The 22650-nt window shown below is 43.8% G+C and overlaps 1 protein-coding gene across 1 annotated transcript in view; it reads right to left on the minus strand.

Moving 5' to 3' along the window:
- ndst1a (N-deacetylase/N-sulfotransferase (heparan glucosaminyl) 1a) overlaps window positions 1-22255 on the minus strand; it is a 28278-nt gene extending 6023 nt beyond the window's left edge. The window contains 7 exon segments of the mRNA XM_063876847.1: window positions 1353-1481; window positions 2625-2810; window positions 4158-4312; window positions 4681-4768; window positions 5505-5987; window positions 7840-8855; window positions 22084-22255. Coding sequence (XP_063732917.1) covers window positions 1353-1481; window positions 2625-2810; window positions 4158-4312; window positions 4681-4768; window positions 5505-5987; window positions 7840-8385 — 1587 coding nt within the window. The 5' untranslated portion in view covers window positions 8386-8855; window positions 22084-22255.
- Window positions 22256-22650: the final 395 nt, after the last annotated feature.

Here is a 22650-nt window from a genome sequence, read left to right on the forward strand (position 1 = left end):
AGCAGAGTAATATTTAGAAGGATGAAGGTAAACTCAGTTTGGTGCATTAGGTGATATGAACTATGTATACATGTGATATATTATTCAAACACTGAATGTAAATGTCCTGTACTTTTCCTGTTACTCTTTCCTGTATGTGAAAAGTCTTATGTTGTTTTAACCCATTTTATTTTAAGTCAATTGTTTTTATTTTCATGTGAGACTGTTGTATTTTTGGCCAGGACTCAAAACAATATCCTGTTAAAATAAATAAATAAATAAATACATAGTATTGATATTTAGTTGCCATTGAAACAGTTGATGAATGGTTTTGTAAACTGACTAAATGTCAAACATAACAGATATTTTAATTCAGAAACTAATCTCTTTAGTGAAAGTATAATCACAAGGAATATTTACAGCAAGCAAAAACTGTTGCAATGTTCATAAGAGAAACATTGTGAAATTGAAAATTGTGGACCTATCCATTAAATGGGGCAGTACCCCCTGAAAGCCACTAAAAACAAGGATGAATGCTTCCCTTTCAGGCTTATACATACACACCAAATGTTGTGGAGAAATGGATACAGGCTTTAGCATGGTTTGGATATAGTTTGGTTTAATAAGGTTAGCCTTTAAGAGGAATACAACTATCTACAGACCATACAGGGTGACTCTTATATGGTATTTTCAAAAGTAATTAAACCATTTTTTAAAAATGCAAGTTGCCCATTGCTTGGTGGATTGATAAAACATTCAACAGAGAGCCTGGCCTTTGAAGAGTGAACTAGGAGTTGGTCAACATTTGGGAGATATTTTTGGAATGTGTTAAAAACTGTGACACTGAAGAGGCACTGGATGTGTGAGGCTAAAGTCGAACGACATTAGGGCATTTTTATTGTCAGTAATGTGTGTCGAACCATGTCCTATATGTCCGACAGCATTTGTATTGTATGTTCTTTTAAAGTTTCTTTTTTATGTGAAATTGCTGACTGTAAAGATTCACCTCTTATCCTTTTTTAGTTATTTTCATGTGGATTCAGAATTTTCTATTATTACTACTTTTTGTACGCAATAAAGTGCAATAGGTTATTTTTTAGGAGAGTTCTTTTATGCATGCACACTGTGTTAACACATGTTTATAAAGTAACCTTTTTTTGATCATCCCAAAACAAAACATGGGGATGGGCACTGAATAAAAGAGGCTTTCACAGCAGGGTAAAAACAGAGAGCACGATGCAGACATCTCTGTGTGAGTCACTGACTAGTCATTGTCCTGTCCCTCGTTTATATTTCAATTCACACCAGCAGTGTAATGGGTTTCCAAGCGTGCAAGACAAAAGCTGTGCAGTGTGGATGTGAATTTCACTCACAGGGTTCAGTAAAACGGTGAGGAAGAGCTCTCCTCCATTGATGAGCTTGTCCAGTTCATTCGGGCTGCCTGGGTAGTCTTTATAGAAGATTGTGTGTGTGAAAAGACCACACGTCTGCCTGGGCAGCACCTGTAATATAAAAAAACCACAAAGTTACAACAAAAAAAAAATAAGAGTGAAAAAACACACATTCAAAAGAAATCACAAAGAAGTTCATTCACACAAATAAACACACACCATCAGCCCTCCGCTGAGAGCTGCGCCGTCGGTACTCTAGGCGGTTACCCCACACATTGTTTGCTCTCAATAACATTCATATTATGCAGCTCATCTAGCCAAAGCAAACCTCTTATTCACTGTGACTCTATATGGAAATTCATGGAAATGCATTTACAGTTTGGAGTGTCTGGGGAAGTGAATATCAATCATCAGTAAGCAGTGGGGACTGTCCATTCAGACGGCGTTATCTGAAGGACGCGAGTAAAGCTCTGAGACCACACAGGCTGACTGAATGCCAACACTACAAAGGAGCTGGACTGAGGCTGCAAGCTTTCCTATCAGCGCTGAAGGTCAAACCAGGAAAGAATAGATAACATTTTTCTTCTTCTTCTTCTTTGAAACCTCTTGAATGTAATCTTTTCGACTTTAATTCGGCACTCATAACTTATTTTATTCAGCACCGGCAAGCGCTGTGAAGTTGGATAGAGTGCAGTTTTTTAGGAGTGTTGACATTTCAGTGATTGGTTGTGTGCAGACACTTGCTATGCTGTTGCCAAAGATGTCCGTCTTCGTTACAGCGCTGAAGCCTGCGGGGCAGCACTGCTCAGACAGGTGTCTCATGCAAGACCGGCTCACTTCACTACACTATCATCTCACACTCGCAGCAATACTAATGAGACGATTGCGTTTCTCAGGACTTCTGTTGCCTCAGTGATATGTGCGGTAAATGAAAATAAGATTCTGCTCAGTATCTTTTGGGACAAGACTAAAGAAAGCAGAGGCGGAGAAAAAAGTTGGATGATGGACAAATGCAGGATGGAAAGTAGCTGCTGGCTATGTGGTGAGAATAAGCACAAAAGAACTGGAGGAGGTGGAGATGGAGAGATAATTAAAGAATGAAGGATAGCATATGTAGATGGAAAAGTGAACCCTGAAAGAGATGATTAGCTCAAGGTAATGGATGTTGAGAAGTCAAGTGGAGGGAAAGCATCGGCCAGAGGTAACGAGATAATGAGGCCTTATGGATATCGTGAGTATGAAAAGTGTTCTTACGCTAATGCCGCTGTGGATGAATCCTCTCCGGAAGCGGGCAGGCTTCAGGTGTGGGTATTCCTCCGTGCTGGTCACCTTTATGCCCCACACCTTCTTCCAGGCGTCGTATAGCTGCAAATGAACAGGGTAGACGCCAGAGTGGTGGGGAGCCACCGCATAACCCATGTTGGTGGGGATCCCATGCTCCTAGAAGAGGGAAATACATGAGAGTTATGTGAGAGTTAGGATGCAAAGAAAAGAGCAAATAAAACCTTTAATCCACAATGTTTCCAAGATATTCCAATATTGTTGACACTTTTAATAGTCAACATGTTATGGGCAACACTCTCTTTATAGTCTTATTTGTAGAGACCACTCCTGCATTAGGTTCAGATTGACTTCATAAACATGAAATATTCAGGAAAATTATGCTTTTTTGTAATGCAGCACAAATCCCTAATTGTTTACTTTTTGTTCTCTTTAAGCGCATCAGGGCTCATTAAGTCACCTCCTACTGCTGCTGCTGCTACTGCTACTTCTGCTACTACTACTACTGCTGCTACTACTGCTGCTGCTGCTACTGCTGCTACTGCATGTAAAATGTGGTTAAAGAATGCAAATGTCCTTTTCTTCCTCTCTGTCAGCATATATCTTTTTTTATGTTTTCAAGGGAGTAAGTGAACAAGAAGGAGCCTTCACAGTGAGCTGTGAGATATGGAGCAGGCACATCTCCAGTCTGACTGAGCAAGCTAACAAACTCCACTGTGTCCTCCTGTCTTGTGGAAAACTGCTTGCGGTCTGTTCAGCATGAAATCTAATGGCAGTTGCAAAAGTATTTCTCACTAGGAATTAAAAAAAACTTGACCTTCTATGGCTGCACTGCAAACAATAACACTAGTTGCAGTTGTTGTTAAGATTACAACCTTAGAAAATACACTGCCTGGCCAAAAAAAAGGTCACACACTCTAATATTCATTGTACCTCCTTTAGCTTTGATTACGGCATGTATTCGCTGTGGCATCGCTTCCACAAGCTTCTGCAATGTCACAACATTTATTTCTGTCTTGCATAAAACATTTTTTGATCTTGTATTGATGACGGGAGATTCGGACCACTGCGCAAAGTGTTCTGCAGCACATCCCAAAGATTCTCAATCGGGTTCAGGTCTTGACTCTGTGGTGGCCAATCCATGTGTGAAAATTATGTCTCATGCTCCCTGAACCACTCTTTCCCAATTTGGGCCCAATGGATCCTGGCATTGTCATCTTGGAACATGCCTCGTGCCAGGGGAAGAAAAAATCCATTGATGGAATAACCTGGTCATTCAGTATATTCAGGTAGTCAGCTGACCTCATTCTTTGGGCACATAACGTTGCTGAACCTAGACCAGCTACAGCAACCCCAGATCATAGCACTGCCCCCCATAGGCTTGTGACCTTTTTTTTGGCCGGGCAGTGTAATTAACAACTTGCCTATTTGCACACAGAAGATATGATAAGCAAGGATAACTCCTTGCTCACCCAAAGCCCCTGACCTTTGCCCCTTGTGACTCACCATGGCAAATTTCTTATTGAGCAACATCTGCTCAGCCAACACAGACTGGTTGTGGAAAAGATGGGGCTGCATGTGGCTCCACATGTGAGGAAACCACCAGAACTCCTTCACGTAGGAAAGCAGCAGGTCATCTCCCAGGTCCTCCTCATCAGATCCTTGTCATAAAATAGCGGGTGGAAGAAGGAGAGGAGGAAGGTTAATAGTAAAGCAAGGGTGATGGGTGAAAAGGAAATGGAAAAAGAGATAAAAATGGACAATGACAAAGAAGAGGCAGAGGTTAAATGGGGTCAGGGAGGAAAGGAATGTGTGAGAGGCAAAAGAAGAAGTTCACATATTAGATTGAAGCATGTAAGGGGAATAACGGCACAAAATAAAGTCAGGGCATGAAAGGAAGAGGAGAAGTTAGAAAATGTAATAATGTGAATCGAAACATTGAAATGTTATCTTTTTAAGTTTAGCGCCTGATCTTGTCTCTGCTTGATTCAACAGCAGCAAAGGTTTTTCTTCACAGGCTGCATCTTACCAGCGTGAAAGAATTTCCCTGAGTAGCCCAGATTGAAGGTGAAGTTGGGCACATGGGTACGCAGCTCCTTTTGTGTCTCCAGCAGGGCCTGAAACGGTGGGAGGAAAGGAGAGTGAGTCAATCTACGTTGTGCTCATACTGGTGCACGAATGCATTAATGAGGAATCGTGAACACCGAGGCGCGGGTGTGCCCACATACATATTTCATTCTGCAAGTTTCTTTCGGTAAACATCCAACATCCACTCCCAGTTGCCTCACTGCTCTCCTCCATTCTGTTTGATATTTATCTCTCCTCTGATTCGGGTGTTTGTTTCATTTGATCTCCATGCTGGATGAGATTCCCAGCACACACCCTCTCACGCTCACAGTTTTTTCCCGTCTTGTCATCGTGTGATTCGTTCCTAAAAGCTTGCTGTTGCGCTGCCAGTGAGGAGGCTTGATGCTAGTTACATATTTTCGTCTTACACCCTCTGCCTCCACATGTGATCGGGCTGTTCTGCTCTGAGGAAGACGCAAGCAAGGAGCTTTTCACCAGTCTTTGTATGTCCCCGGGCCCCTGAAATATTCATTGCTGTGGAGCTTCTGTGACAGTGTGAGCAGTGGGGCCTGTCAGCTTTGAGGGGCCTACTGGGATGAATGCATTGAAAAGGAGAAGAGGAGCGAGGAGACGGGGTTTCTGTTTGACTGGCAGAGGGTGGCACAGGCTATGTGTGAGGCAATCTTACATTTTAGCAAAGAGCTGTTTAAAAACACTGGTTTATGAATACATTAGTGGGTTCAGTAGCTGTTCTGATAAAGTTTCGAAACTCATGCAGCAACTCACCTTCACATCAGGCACCTTCATGCGTGTGCCCTCTTTGCCCACAAAGATGTCATCTATATCCACCAGGACGTAGCGCTCCAGAGACAACGAGAGCCTCTTCCCCGTCAGAAAAGCCACAGCGTCCACGAACACCAGCTTGTGCAACCAGAAAACCAAGTTGTTGCCGAACAGGACCCTCTGGATACCGTCATGCAGCCCCAGGTCCTGCACCACAGACGGGAGCAGAGCAGCGTTCTGCCCCATTGATGCAACGCTCTCAGCTGATTGGGTCTTGGCCAGCAACACGGGCTCGTATGTTGAGTGGTTGGACTGGAAAACAGTCCAGTCATCCCCGGGTAGGGGACCTGGCAGGGGCTGCCCGGATCGAGTGATAAAGAGCAGGGGGGACTTGGGGTTGACAGTGCAGTCCTTCAGACCCAAGTTGGAGTGAAGAAAGAGGGGGAAGCCTTTCAGCTGTGCACTGAGCAGACTGTTTTCATTGGCCTGATCAACAGACAGACAAGAGAGAGAAAACAGATGCATCATACACCAACAATGAAGACAGAAATGTATTGGATGTGATTCCCACATTTCTCCAATCATGTGTGAAATAAGGAATGTCAGGCCTATTCGAACGTGAAGGCATCAGGCAGCTTCTACCTGCTACGCTCAATCTGCTGTGCGCAGAGATTGCAGTTAAAATGAATAACCTCCCACTGTGTCCTCTAACATTCAAGGACTGGGAGTTCAGTGCTTATTCATTGGAATTTCTCCTCTAAATGCACCTTCTCAAATTTTTTCACATCTCTACAGCCACAGATACAGAAGTCTTACTTCCTCCTTATATCCTAGCTCAAATATCATCAGTTTGCATCTGTGGGCGTTAGAAAGCGGATCATAAAGTTGACATGCATTGTGTGGTGTCAACATCTGCACACAGGTCGGAATTCCAAGGCAGATAGAAGTATGTGAATATTTAGAAGATATTAAACATTTTTGTACGAGTGTTTTGATGACAATGGCTTTCTTTTATCTACATTTGATCTAGAATGCGTAAATAAGAAAATTGTGAAATCAACCAATTTGATGCTTTTTTTCTGACCTTAATTACACACAATATGAAGAAACGTTTGGATTGCTGGCCTTTTTTTTCTCCCGAAATTGGTTTAGAAAAATTGATGTTAAACATTTTCTATCTACATAATATTTCCTGTTTGTTGTGTTTATAGCCCATCTTCCATTAACTAAATATTCCTTTTGTTCGCCAAAAACTGATTCACAGCCCAGTCCATGATTCACAGAGAAAGACATTTACAGAATGTAATCCAGAGATGTTACGAATGCTAAGGGTCACTGTAGATAAAGGGCTATGTGTATTTGTATAAATTAATCTCTTGCCTATTTTTATATGTTTTAGAAAGGACATCTCCAAGAAAGACTGCTTGTCTGTTGTGAACTTCTGAAGCACGCAATCAGTTTAAAATGATCTTTATAAGCAAGTCTAGGTAAATTAGGAAAGGTGCTGTACCAAGCTAATGAAACAATATTTAAGTATGTTTCTTAAGCAGTTAAAATGGGCCAAACACACAGTAAGAGTACTGCAACACAAACCATTATATATGTTTGTAAAAATCTAAAATCGGGCAACAGATATCCGTTAGGTTGATCTAGATAGAGCAGCAGAATCGCTGTGTTTCCAGGTCATTGGGATGCACTCCCTAGCTCTACTTCTCCTTTCCCAATAGCGGGTAAATCCCACAAGGCTTTCATTCCTAACCTTCACCTACACAGCCTTACATCACTGCACCACCATCTATGCCTCCATATCTCTATCTATATTCTTTCCATGGCTCAGAGATGGTGATTAAAACTATAAGGCTGAAAACAGGCCTCGGGCAAACAGTCTCAACTAGGGATAGCTGATAGAGAGAGAAGGAGAGACCGAGTGAGAAAGATAAAGAGGAAGAACGAGGTACAGAGAAGGCAGACTTTAGAGAAACTAAAACAAAGAAGAAAAAACAAGAGACTAGGAAAGAAGAGTAAAGAAGACCAGATTGCAGAATAAAGAAAATCAAGTAATAGATTGAAAATCAGAGAAACAGAGTGATATTGACCAGGCAGGTTTTTCCAACCCTGTGAATCCAATCTCCTTAGAGATGCTGGAGCCAGATGGACAGGGCAGAAGGTGTCAGTGAGAGGAGGGAGAGGGAGAGAGGGAGAGAGGGAGAGAGAGAGAGAGAGAGCGCGAGAGAGAGAGCGAGAGAGAGAGAGAGAGAGAGAGAGAGAGAGAGAGAGAGAGAGAGAGAGAGAGAGAGAGAGAGAGAGAGAGAGAGAGGGAGTGTGGTGTTGTCCTAACCTTGAAGAAGCCAATGATGCCCACTCCATATTCCACGCAGTATTTGTCCAGCAGCTCTCGGTTCCAGGCGTCCAAGTTAACATACTTGAGAATGTTCTCATAAATCACCAGAGTGAAACGCCCCCTCTCTTTGTCCGTCAATGTGGGCATGTCCCCTTTACCGGGAGAAATCTCAGTACGGTACCTGAAGCGGCCAGACTCCAAGATGGCCACAATCTCCTGACCCAGTTGAGAATACTGGCTTTCCACAAACACCAGAACCACAGGATCTGTCCTGGCCCCTCCAGGATCGGCCCCTGGGCCCCCTGAGACGCCCCGCAGAGGTAGTAGACGTGACGGAGTGACCCTGGGGTCGTCGGAGTCGGCGGATGCTCCCTCGGCCCCCGACACGCCCCCTCCCGACGGCTCCAACTCCCGCTTGACGCCATAGAGGAAGTAGGCAGAGATGAAGACACTGACGGTGCAGAAGAGGAAGAGGAGGAGGAGGGAGGTCTGCAGAGGGAGGAGACGGACCAGCCGACGGAGGCGTGTCACGCATCCCAGCATCGTCTCACGCCACACCGCTCCGCCCCACCAGCCCAGTAACACAGGGACAGTCTATCTCGGGGTGGGTAGAAAACAGCGAGCGGGTTACTCACAACAATGTCAGTCTTTTTATTGAGCTAAAGACAAACGGCGTCAAGGGAGCAGCTGCAGCAGCTACTGGAGAAAGAAATGAGACGGTCTCATTTTGGCTCTCCCTCATAGTGCAGCGCTGCTTATGTCACCATGGCAGAGAAATAGGGGGCCTTGGACCGCTGGTACACACTTGTGCCTTAGAGGGAAGGCTGGCTGGCTGAATCACTGGTGGAGAAAAATGACGGAAGACTCCATCACCTGTCCATCATGCGAACCTGCCAACCATATCCTTGTGAGATTTCCGCCCGCTCTTTTGATTGGAGAATGATCTCTTGAGAAAAGCAATGTCATGCAGGTCATCTCAGCAGCAGCATTCCCTCAGGATCGAATCTCATCACCTAGAAAAGAAGCAAAAAGAAGAAAATGATGTACAAATCTTAAAACACAGCAACAGTTTCTATAGAACAAACAACATATTGCTTTCCGTTGTTGTGTGGGTTTAGCTGTGTGTGGGAGATGTGTGTATACTGCCGGTGCCAACACTCTAAAAGTTCACTTCCAAAGTACTGTAGTCCCTGCATTCACCTACACACAGTTAAAGCTGCCAATTTCCCCCCACACACACGCTCATAACCCCTGTGTGCGCAAACAAAAACACACAAAAAAAACATTCGCTCCCGCAGCCTCCACCAAATCGATAGGCAGAATGTGAGTGACAACAAAGCCTGAGGGCGAACAATTCCTGATTCAGTCCGATAGGAATGTGTGATTGCATGCAGGTGAAGCCTTCACCCGCGGGGACACTCGCCTTCTATTTCCCTCAAATCCTCAACAGTATCAAGACGAGAATGGAGAGCAGGAGAAAAGCAAGCATTCGGAAGGGAAGCAATCCAAGAGCAGAGGAGTAGGTGACAGTGACAGAGGGACCTGGCAACAGCAGTATCCTTTACTCCGGGAGAAAACCCCTTATCAGACTCAATATACACCCCTACCCACTCTGCAGACCTATCATAATACTCCAGCCTTTTAGTCAATCTCCATCAAGCAGAGTGAGAAAGGTACAAGGATGCAGCATGAAAATGGTGTGAGCTAGTCACCTACAAATACATCATTTCTGCATTTAGGGGCTTGTGGAGAAAAGAGAAAGAGCATCATTACCTTTGCATGGAAATGCTCTGTCCATTAGGCTGGAGAGCTACCGAGGAGCACACATTAAACCCTTTATAAAACCCTAGATGCCACATTAGAGTCACAACCCTCTAACCCAAAGACATTAAACTGTGACCACTAAACCCATCAAGACTCAAAACAGACATAAAACAGATTTGATAATGCCATCAAAGGGTTTGTTAGTAACACTCTAAACTGAGGTCTTATTAAATGGGGGCTAACATTAAAAATACAAAACTAGCCATACTGTGCTCAGTGCAGTGAATCAGATGGGCTGCAATCATCCATCTGAGATTTAAAATCAATAAATGATAGATTTTTTACAGCCTCATAGGAGATAAACCTCAGATCATCCCATACACTCCCTATAGATAATCCTTTGATTCAAAAATGTATCATTCATATAAACAGAGTACTACTAAATACAGCCCATATAGTGTCCCTTAAATGTAATCAAGGTCAGCACGTAGCTCTGCCCCCTCTAGCCTTCCAGCTAAGCTTATCAGGACGCCTTCAATGTCCCTTCAAGAGCAGAGGAAGAAATCACACTTTCATTTCTCTGAGTCGTGTCCAAGTTTCCTCTTTGCAGGGAGGCAGAGTCTAATGTAAAGAGAGGCCGTGAAAAAACCGTGGGCGTTCAGAGAATGTATCGCAGCCAAGCAGACAAAAACCAACAGCCCTGGTCTCTTGAAGATCCCCCCGGTACCTTGTTTGTTTGTTTTTAAAGGGTATCGGGGTTCGTGTCATGGCATATCAAAGTACGATTAGCCACAGGAAGCGGCTGCTGCTAGAAACAGTGAAGCAGAAGAGAAGCCGGGGGAGACAACACCCGACACAAGGCCTAACAGTTCTCAAGGTCTTTTTGGGAGAGGACTTTTGTTTGCAACAAACAATAAAAGATAAATAATTGTAACTTTCTCATTATGAAATTCCTGTCACAAAAAGCTTGGACTCTATATACAGTACCTCAATATTATTCAAGTGTTTCCAAGCAATCTGTTTTGTTCAACTAATAAACCAAAACAAAGTTTGTGTTTACTTTCATTGTTTCTTACCAAAGTGCAGCAAGCATCTTTACAATTTGAAAAACCCAGGATAAATAAAGTATTGTGATTCTGAACCTACATGTTTTACTTGCCATCAGTCTCCTTTTCCATCTGCTTCCCTGGTGCATTGCTGCATTTCTTTGCGCACTACCGTCACGTGTACATCATTGAAACGGTGTAAACCATCACATCATGATGTGTATCATGATGCCCTTGTGCAGATGCATGAAACGTGTTGTGTATTGCTATAGCAAAAAAAAACCGTAATCAATAAATTCAATAATTTCAAACAAATATCACCTAGCTCCACTCTTTTAAGAAGAAGGTCATCTTAAAGTAATTTTCTGTTAATGATAAATCTAAATGGATACATGTTATCTCAGTCTGAAGGAACAATGAGCTCTGCCCTGACTCTAAGGACACTGTTGACAAGACTTTGGAGCAGATTGAAAGTCGACACAACACAAACAGAGTAGCGGAACAGAAAACCTCACTTCTTGCCCAATTCGCAGCAGTGATGACCGCCTCCCAATGTTGACCTTCAGACTGAGCCACAGAGAGCTACAACCAAAGGAAGGCAGGCAGAGGGAGAGTGTGAAAGCCTGAGAGGGGGAGTTAAGAGAGCAGATGACACAAATAGAGGGGAAAGTTCAAGGCCTGGAGTGTGAAGCTACAGCTTTGAAATTGGGTCAGCTAAATAGAGAATACATTACATTAGACTATAATGGAGGATATAGCTCTGACCAAACAGAGTAATGGTTAATGGATCTTAAATGTCTGAACGGCACGTCCATCTCACCTAATGTGTCTTCTACTTCCTGTTCCACGTGGAAGAAGCCAAGATACAGAGATCCTGCAAACATCTCCGTACTCCTACCTCCAAAATAATTGATGAAAAGTGTAGAGGAAGAAAAGAGACCATGAATATTTCATATTTAGCTGATGAGAGTTATAGCCAGCAGACATATCTCTAAGGTAAAGAGTAGCCAAAAGGTGCGTAGCGACCAGTGTGTTTCAGTCTGCCACAGAGATTCAGTTTCTTTACTCTTGCATAAAGGGAGAGGCAGATGGAGACTAATGCGTACCTGATAGCCAACCCTTTTTATTGTCAAAAGATAGAAAGAGCTGAGGCTGAGTATGAGTTCTGTAATTGTGCACATGAACCAAAGGTTTCCCTTAATGGAGGTGGCCGAAAGACCAATAACAGGAAAAAAGAAGCAGCAAAGTTAAAAGGATTGGAAAAGGAGACAAAAGCAGATTAGAGGACAAGATGATCAACTGCCAAACCTTGAGAAAAAAAAAACTGATTGGTGGGAGAAATTAGCAGGAAATTCACCCCTAAGGCAACCATAAATCTCGAGGCTTTGAAAACATCAATTAAAACAGTCCCTTCGTTATTTTATAGCAGCTGAATGATGATGACAGAAGGAAGTGGTGGCATAAACAATAGCAGGTGACGGCCGAGAGGACAGACTAATGCTTTTCTACGGGGTGGGTGGTCACTAAAACCTGCTCCCTCTACATCATGGGAAGCAGGCCAGAACCATACTGCTAGATTAATGAGAGAGGATGAGGAACAGGGCAGCAGAGCCTCAGCTGTAACAACTCCCTGGATAAACAACGCTAAGGTTGGCCATATGTAGCCTCACACGTCCTGTCCTCTCCCCCCCCTCCCTTCCTGACACTGCTGTTGCACTTCTTTTAAAGTGTGTATAGGACCAAGTGTCCCAGGGCTTGTGAAGAGTGTTAGTACATTAACACTGTCGACCAGGGTCGGACTAGCCGTGGGTGATCCCTTCGACAAATAAACTTTTAAGAGGAGAGCTGGACCCTCAGAGCCCCTCAGGACATAACAGTATCCCCTTCTCCCCCCGCTGCCCCCTGTCTCCGACCCCTCGCCACAGACTGACAGAAATAAACGATGACCCTCTGTGTTCAATCACCACAGGCCTTGGCAACCGCACGCTCTCCATGGAAACGCTGGAGTTACGTTGTGTTCAGTGGCATGGAGACTGTGCAGAAGGAAATAGAGGGAGGGCGGTAATCCATAGGACACTCGTCAAAAGAATTCTGTGGTTGTCACTTTTCTGTCTTTGTCTGTAAATAAAAGTGCATGTACCACAGCGGCTCGATCACAGTGGGGACACACCCGAGAGGCTCATTAAAAGAATCAAAATCATCCCTCTACAAAAGCATGTGTGTTTTGTTTGTCTTAGTTCCTGAGCAAATATTAGTGAGCTTTTGTGCAAACACTCAGGCTTCACAAAGGACCAAAACAACTCTGATCTGGCCGTTTGAATTGTACATGGGTCAAGGCTAAGAATTGGTAAGAAAGACGCCAATGTAATCCCCAATCTGTAATCCTGTTAATCTCGACACTGCAAATGGCACCAAATGTGCTTATGCCAGCTCTGTTACTGTGCGAGATGCCTTGAAGGGATTAAGAAAAGAGACACAATAGAGTGATGAAGGCAGGGATTGAACATTGTATTGAGTGATCAAAATTCGAAGTTATCTTCACTGCTCGTCGTGTCGGAAGAGGGTGCACGAGTTACTCACCCGAAGTAAACAGCTATAAGACCACTGTGCAGAATTCTGCACCACATGCAGCGAGAAGCAAACCTAAAGCGAATTTCTGTATTTGCATTCAGCCTCCTACCCTTTCCGGCGAGAGATTAAACTTCAAAAAGCACAGTTTTTCACATTTCTTTTGAAGCACATCTAAAGCAACAAACAAGCACCCAAGAGGAGCAGGGACTTCTTAAAGAGGTTACATCTTAAAAGCCACAGTCACAGGTTTTCTTTTCTTTTCCTTAAGCCAGCCTTGGCATTCATCAATATAGAATCAATCAATCTGAAATATGAATTTCATTTATGCATTCATTGTGGTTACCGCGACTAAAGGCTTAGACCATGAAATAGTGTGGAACGCGTCACCGTATTTTCACTCCAGCTTGAGCCTCCCACCCTACAGCCTGTCAGAATGCACAAGCAGGCAGCTTCATTTTAGTTGCAAACATTTACACCGACACTTCCCTCTCCCTCTGTCTCATTAATTCATTTCAAGCCACTGCGTGAAGGACAGAGGACTCGGGAGGGAAATGTAGTTTTGCCTTCTAATTCCCCAGAAAGTCACTTTCAGGCCATTTCCTGTACCAAACCATGCGGTTGAATTATCACATCATTTTTCAGAACCTCAATTTACTGTCCCCAAGACTGAGGCAATTTCAAAGAAGAAAAATGCCTTTTCTCAATCCGCCCGTGCCCCTCGAATTACATCTCAAGGCCCTACTTGAAGACCTCGGTCCCAGCGCTGTCGTAATTGAAATGATTGCAATGTTATTCGTTGACACAGTAATGGGACAAGAAGCAAAGACTCATCTTTAAATCCAGGCAAGGGAGTGTGATCTTTTCCTAAGAGCAATTATGAACAGAATGGGGATGACAGCTTAATTGTGTTCAATGACAATTAGAGCGAATTGGGGCATTTCTGTACCACTGCTGTTCTGTATATAAGCAGGACAAGATAAAGATCCCAGACTTCCATTTCAGAAGATCATGTCAGATCCCATCAACACAGATATCATCTGCTATGAAGATAACCTGAGCAGGCACAGGCATAATGGCATGATTACACATTCATATTATGTGGGGAAGATTAGGCCCAAGATGAATAAAAACACAGGGCAGAGAATAAAATATACATGGCCCTCTCAGAGTCTTTCTCATCTTAGAAAAGGCTCCCAAACCTCCTGTTCCTTTAGATCTGGGATCTCAAGCAGGAGGGATCTGAGAGTGGCAGGAAGTGTGAAATGGATTACCTCACTGTGTGAAAAGCAGTATGGATGAGCTGTGGGAGCCAAGGGAAAATTGTGGCAGGGTGGAGATGAAGCGAGGTAGGGTCATTAGGGAACGAGGAGCAGAGATGTGAAATGGAGACTTTCCTCAGCGGATATACTCCCCTGGGTGGTGGGGTAGAGTGGAGAGAGAACGGAACACCTTCATCAATAGCCTCGATCACCTTAACGCAACAAAAAAAAAGGAAAGAGAGCACATCGTACTCGTGTATAAACACACACCCCCGCTCCTCCTGCTGATAACCACCGGCAGCTCACTACCACAGTATATCTATTTATAGACACTCTGTGCCCCATTTACAGGCATTGGGACACTGGATCTGTACAATAGAAAATAGTGAGGACTTTGGAAGAAGTCATTTGTATACTGCAGACCTTTATTAGTTACTTTAAGGCAGCCAAGAAGGAGACAGTGACGGCACAGAGAAAAGAGACTCGTAGAGAATATACTGTAGAAAGCTGAAACTCCATAAGGACGGACTGTTGAACCGTTATTATTTTACGATCCAACACGCAAGTTATCATGTCTAAATTAACTGCCATCCAAGTCATGTGACTACACTGTAGACAGATTAATCAGAGAAAGGGAAATAATTGACCCCACTTTGAAAGCTCTGCACATGATCCTCTTTGAGTGGCATTGTAGAACATTCCCCAGCAGCCGCATGAGAGGACCTCCTATGGTGTGTGCAATTGAAATACATAATAATTTCCTTTTTTGATGGTTTGACATCATGCATATGGACGTCCAGCAGGCTTGAAATTAAAGCGATGGCATGTTTATGTGTGGAAATTATAGGCAGTAGCTGAGGCTCTCATATTTGATTTCATAAAAATAAAAGAAATGTACACTCCAAGGAAAGTGGGGTCCATCTCAGTCTATTGGATTTGTGAGAGGAGAAATAGGCTTGTAGAGCCTCGGACAGCCAACGCATGCACAGGGAGGAGGTGGCTGAGGCAGGAAGGGGTTGGTCATTTATCATTTTTGTCAGTCCTAGTAGAAGAGGGAGGTGGGGCACGGGGGCTTTCATATAAATTGAGTGTAGGTGGAATCAATGTGGCGTTGTTGGCGAGAAGAGGGGGGGCGAGGGAGCCAGATCAATGCTGGTGGGAGTGACTGTTTGTTCCCATTGTTTATCTACTGTCATCTCAGGACGCTGCTGAAGGACAGGGGAGCATGGCGGGCAGCACAATGTCTCCATTGGGACTTAAGTTTGGTAATTGGTCTCTCCTTATACAGACAATGAACATCCCTCAAAGGTGAAAGTCATACTGCTCGTGTATAAGGCACGTCTGTGAGTGTGTTTAAATATGCAAGTGAACGTGGGAGTTGGGGGGGTTGTGAGTGGAAGGGGCAAGAACAGATAGCAGTTCTTGATGGCGTGGTTTCATGGTGCAGTGTCTGCTGATCAAATTAACTTCCTATTGAGCAGAGAAAACCTATCCTGAGTGGCACAGATTCTCTGACTAAAGCACAACAGTTTTATTAAGACCTTTATACCTGCTGGGGAACAGTAATAACTGATTTGCTGACCTGACTTGAGCCAGAAGTGCTATCAAACAACAACAATGCTCATGATGCCCGCAGATGAATAAAAGAAAACTATCAAACTAATAATAAATCCCCAGGCATGCTGTGACATGGCCAGAGGCACACACAAACAATATAACTGTCTTATCTACTCAATCATTGTTTGACAGACTGAGCGGAAACGAGCATGTATCTTGCAGTGTAATAGGGATAAGAACAATACCTGCTCATGAAATGATGAGGAGCTAGATTCGAGGCCGCCCAGTGAATCTCAGGTATTATCTTTCCCAGGGGAGCCCTACCACTCCCTTCCTCTCTCCTTTCCTCTCCCCCTTTTCACACCTCCCTCTTCCATCTTCCCTTCTTTCATGTCCAGATAAGAAACGGCCAGCACTGATCTGACTGTGATTCGCGCAGCAGAAATGCGTTCCCATGGGAATATCACAGCGCGGAAGAATAGCTGACACAAGAGATGAGATTCTGTTGTGCTGCCCATATTTTTGCCTGCAAGATCAAACAGATAAGATTTTTCCTCCTGCATAAAAACGTGCTCATAATCATCAGTTCGCTTTCAAAGCACAATCAAGAAACAAAAGATAAATGGATGGAAGTGGAAATTTGTCTAGAGGGCTGTATACTGTATGTTTTACATAAACAAACAGTGCACACTTGACACATCCCCCATCGCGCTAATTGCCGGCAATAAATGTGTGAAAACCCAACTACGGAGAAATACCCAGCCCCATGATTGGTTTATCGCAATAACAATAATTACACTCCCAATTCTAGCCCCGGTCATGAATCCCATTACAAATCCTGTGTTTTTGAAACTGAGTCTCAGCTACAGCTTTTCTCTTCCCTCCCTCTCCCCCTCATAATTTCTGCCTTAGTCAAGGTTTTTAAAACACAACCACAGTGAAGCATCGCTACACACCCCAGTAATACAACGTGGCAGTATTCACCCTTAGACTGTTTCTTTGCTGTTTGCTGTGATTGTATTTTCTACAAAAGATCTACAAATATAAGATGGATCACCACAGATACAATTTCACAACATGCTAATGTGGATGTTTAATTTAAGCTTTACATTTTATTCAAGGAGCATTTACTTCTCAAAAGTTGCATAATGAGAGGAAATGAGAGCAGCTGTGGGAAGGCGTAGAAACTTAACAGCTGACATGTTTATTTCAAAACTACAAAGGAGGTCAAAGGAAAATGTTAAACAATAACAAGAAAATAGCTTAATTTTCCCTTAGGTCCAGCAATTAAAAAAGGGTTGAATCTGGCCCAGAAGTGCATTTGCTGAGAAAAGACAGTCCTAAAAAAGGAGCATCCCTGCACTGAAGGAGTGTGACAGCCACGAGAGGCCTCAGGGTTTCATGGCACAGAAATGGGAGACACTGTGCATTCAAAAACTGTTGCCTGGGGGATTCGCCAGTCACAGTTTTATAACACAGCTGTAAAGAGAAAGCCACTGTCTCAAAAAACTTGCATTACAACTCAGAAAGTGTTTCCCAGAAGGCATGGGGGAGCATTTGAAACAAAACTGAAGTAGGTTTAAAAGTGCAATGAGAAGTAAATGCAGCGTTTTGGCCATCATTATAAAAGCTTTGTTTGGCGCATCAGCAGAACCTCATCATCCCCACCATGAAGTCTGGTGGTTGTAGTAGCGGGCTGTGGAAATGCTTCTTCCAACACTATATTGTGGAGAAAGATGTGAAAGGGAATTCATCAGACCTATAGGGGAAAATTGCTTAAGTACGAGAGAAGACAGTGACTTGAGGGAACATTTAACAAACTTTAGCCAAAAGCTACAAAAAGGATTGGTCCTGAAGTGGCGGGGTCCAGGCCTCAATCCAATCAAGAATTATCTACAGTTCCTGAAACTAGACAGAGCTCGTCTACATGCCCTTGGAGAGACCTTTCCCACAAGTCATGAGTCTGAGATTGTTGCCAAACTAAAACTACTACTTACTGAGATGGTTACATTCTTGCGCCATCACTATTTTGTTTGTGTTATTATCAGTTAATTAGTGTAAAAATAAGACCAACTGTAATATTCAATGTATCCAATAAAAAAAGCCAAAGGAGGGTGAATATTTCCTCCCACATTATACCTGCTAGGCTTCCTATACCCTCTCTCTCTCAAGACTCCCATGTTCGCCAAAATTAACACCGCTGTGCAACCGCTCACAGTCCCCTTTTTTACCAGTTCAAGTCTTACAATTGCAACTGGTGTAGACTCTATGTCTTTTTCTGCCCCTCTCTGAAGCACTCTACCTGTCTCCAGACTGCTCTCTCTTTCTCTGTTCTCGTCCTGGACCAGAGGTTGAGGCATGTGTGGGTGTCACAGAGCTGACAGGTCTATCTTGGCTCTGTCTACTGTGCTGGCTCTTCCCATTTCCCCTCTTCACTGCCTCCTCTACAGCTGCTGTGCATCCTACCGTGACACCGGGTGCACACATGCACAGACACACATACACACACACACACACACACACACACATATCAGTTTACAGAGGGGGGCAGCTGAGGCCTGTGCACAGGGTCAAGCCTCCACAGGGCAGCAGGCATGATGTTTGTCCTGGAAAACACTTTAAGATAAAAAAAAATATACACATTTTCTTCTTTTTTTTTTAGAGGGAACCAAACCAGTGCAGTGAGGGAGGAGGTCAGAGAGGGAGATAGATAGATAGAGAGAGAGAGAGAGCGAGAGAGAGAGAGAGAGAGAGAGAGGTGTATTTATGTGGGAAGAGAGCTATGCTTTTTCCTGTCAGTTCAAGGAAAGCCTGTCAGAATTATGGATTAAACGTCTCTGTGCAGCATCTTACACAAACACACTGCCTGACAATTTAACGACGTGCATGTATACGTGTACTCAAGTGTAGATGTGTGCACATTTAAGTGCTGCTGGTTGCATTCGGCTTGACGATGTGATGTGGGTCGAAACAACCAATCTGAAAAACAGACTGTCATATAGTGCGTTAGCCATGTAAAATCTAAAATATGTCTCCTGCCACCCAGCCATAACTGGCCAGCAGCTGCTGAAGTCAACTTGGTTCAGCAGCCACACGCCGTCACCATAAACCCTATGTAACACATTTCTCATTTGCAATGCCTATCAACCATTTGCTCTCCTGAGCCGACAAACAGCCGTTTCCACTCTCACACACACAGATAGTAATTTCCAAACTTGGATTGGTGGGCTGGTTTTCATCCCGCTGGCTGTAACAGGTGTGTGGGGGTAGGAAGTAGTAAGCTGATCCAGCCATGAAGACCCAGTCTTTCCCCTCTCCTGCCAAAACATCCCCAGTCCCAGTGCTATTCTTCACCTCCTGAAGGGAAACTTCCAATCAGTTCAGCAGATCAATACACCCTAGCCTCAGGATACGAGTCTCTGAAGTTAACTAGAAGCACTTAAGGAGAGGGGGATCTGTATTGGTAACAAAGGGTTAATGAGGCCTTGTGTGCTGGGTATGCTTTTTCTTTTTAGACAGGAAATGTGTGATTCAGTCACTTAATTGATAAAAAATAGTAACTCACTTGATTGCTCCTGAGGATTTTTTGTGACTATTCACAGTGCACGGCCTTTGCGTTTTGACACGTATCCACAGAGGTGAATTAAGCGGGATGAAATAATGATAACGGCTCCTCAGTCAGAGGAGAGCACAGTGCCACAATGAATCAGTGCAGACTAGAGCTAGAAGACCAGAAATAACACAAACTGCTTTATCTTTTATACATACACAGGTAAATACACTGAGTATGATAAGGTTCAGAATGCCACGACATCTTTTCTCCAATATCAATTATTCAGCATTGCCTTTTCTAACCTTTTAATTATACATCTGTGTAAGAACAACAAAGGCTAAGGATGTACACTGTGTTCCTTCATACAAAGGCCATGACAATGAAACCGGATGGGGAAACTTTAGCCTTTAGGCAGGGGTTGGAGGAAGACGGAAGCAAAAAGGCCTTCGGGCAGCTTTGCCCTGCTGTCGAGCTGTCATTCATGATGTGTCAGCCTCACCCACTGTGTGATCAGAGATCAAAGGGTTAACTGAAACGCTGGCCTATAGCCCTGTGCTTACATTATTCAACAGCTTGTTACAACAGCCTGCTCCCTGATCTCACACACAGCGAGATGGAGCGGGAAACTCCAGGGAGGGGAACATGAGGGGCGAATAGCCGGATTAAGAAAAAGGGATGACAGAGAAACTGGGAGGCTGGAGAGAAGAAAGATAGGAGAGAACTAGGGGTGGAACTGTGGGACGTGAAAACAAGGTGAGGCGTGGAAAAAAAAGGAGGGATTCAATAGGATGAAAAGAGGTATTGAGAAAAGGGAAGGATGAGAAAGTGGTGAAAGATAGTGAGAGCACAGGTGGACAGACAATCTGCTTGTTGCCCAGGAGAGACTGATCAAAATCAACAAATATGGACATTTAACCTTTGACCTAATACCTTATGTGTTAGCTCAGCTCCACGTTTTCCCTGAGGGATTCAGAGATTTCATTTCCAAACATTGACACCAAAATAGCAGAAAATGCAACAGTCCTTTTTCTTACTTTTAAATTATGATGAAGTGTAACTATGATGCAAAGCCTTTCCTGACAAAAAGGTTCAAATCTTTTTTTTTTACTACTTCTTCAGAGACGCTGAAATATGGGCTGGTAGTGTGTTGGACGAGAGAACGTTAAAGTGGCTTAAGGCTATTCTGAGATATAACTCAGACACGCGCAAAATAACAAAGCAAAACAACATCCATCAGATGAGCACCGATCTGACAGCGACCATGTTTTGGGAGCGCCCTGTTTATAGTCCCAGACTCACGCCGCTGCTCAGTGAGCGGGCTTCTTTGTTCATTAATTGATTGGCCTCCCCTGCTGGGCCTCAGTAACTAGGTTACGCAGATCCATGAAAGGAAGAGGATTGGCCCCCCCGGTAAAAGGCGGAGGACGGATAGAAAACTCCTGGGTAGGAATCCGAGTGTTAATATAACTAATGGAGTGAGGACGACAGTAACTTTATTGAAATCACCCTCATCTAATTAGAGCAAGCAGCTGATGAGAGTAAAGAGGGACGGGAAGGAGGGTTGGATTTCATTATGCAAGGGTGATGTCACCATCGTATCAACTGAACTGGCGAGGCTGCGGAAAGGTGAAGGATGGTTGGGAGGGGGGAGAGAAACAGCGTAATGTTCATTATTCAGCTGTCACACAAGTCTCACACAGACGGGAACTCGTAACATCACATCACTTTGCTCACTGTACCTGTCATTTCATGATATAATGGAAGCAGGTTAGGGAAAGTGCAGAGGTTGTTGTGAACATCCCGCTGAGGTCACAGCCACTCGCTCTCACGGAAGCACTCGCCTTGATGAGACCAAGTGACCTCTGAGACAAGGGGGGAAAGCTTCACAGCTACGAACACATGTACTAGCTTTGCTATAATAAAAAGGCTGTAATGACAACCGTTTTAGTCATTACTCAAGGTTTAACCTTTTCTCTCATATAATACAGGATCAGGAAAATCTACCATTAAAAAGTTCCTAAAATACCAGAGAAATTACAAATCTAAAAATGCTATCTAGTAAATCATCTTTATATTATTTCTATATATTTTCATTACTGCGACTCCTGGGAGCTCACCACTGGCTGATTTGGTTCCATGTGTGTGGGAAAAAAACAATTTTGCGGATAAGCGTTTGGTCAGAAAACGAGTGTCAGTTGTCATTTTGAGTGTAGGGCTTAAAGCTGTGGGGGGAAAAAGTGGGCTGACCTCAAGCCGCTATGTCCAAAACCACCAACCAGTCTCTTTGAAAATATGTCCCACAAGAGGCTAAAGACAGACTGTTCGGAAATAATGTTTTCTTTTTTGCTGTTGAACTGATACAACAAAGACGTTTAACTTGGATGCCTGCTTACTAAAGTGCAATGCATAATATTTAATACAAAGTTAATAAAATCGCCACTGCAAAAGGACCACCATTATTATACAATCAACTTTAAAAAGGGAAACAAACCGTAAATATCTCAGCCAGCAATAACTCCTCGAATAACAGAGCCGGAGACATGCTGTGGCCTCCCTGTCTGCACATGGCACAACAGCTGAACCAACGCAGGGTCTGCATCTGCCTGGCATACCTCAGAGGATACAAGTTTCCACCACACGCTTTATCCCTCAGGTGACAGGACTGAGCTCCCTCCAGTAACAGAGACGGAATGGGTTTTTGTTGATTTGGCAAACAGCGTCACTATCAGCCTGACAAATATGGGCATTGTGTGCCCTAATGGTCGATATGGGGGAGCGGTGTGGATGTCATTGACAATAGGTCAGATTCCAGAACAAAAAGGCCTCAGGCAGTCTACAGAAAAAAAAAAAGAGCCCATCACAGCATGACTTGGCAAATAATTTTGCTGGCATAGTACTTCTCAAGTGGTGTGTGACAGCTCACAACATAATCGTAATATATTATTTGATTCTACCACCCCGAAGCAATGGAGTCATAATGCATTACGAGCTCCATCGAGGCTCGAGACCCTCAGCGGCAGAGCAGTTGACCACTTCTCACAAGAAATGACTTTTAGGT

The sequence above is a fragment of the Eleginops maclovinus genome, chromosome 23 (assembly GCF_036324505.1).
Source record: "Eleginops maclovinus isolate JMC-PN-2008 ecotype Puerto Natales chromosome 23, JC_Emac_rtc_rv5, whole genome shotgun sequence".
NCBI lineage: Eukaryota > Metazoa > Chordata > Actinopteri > Perciformes > Eleginopidae > Eleginops > Eleginops maclovinus.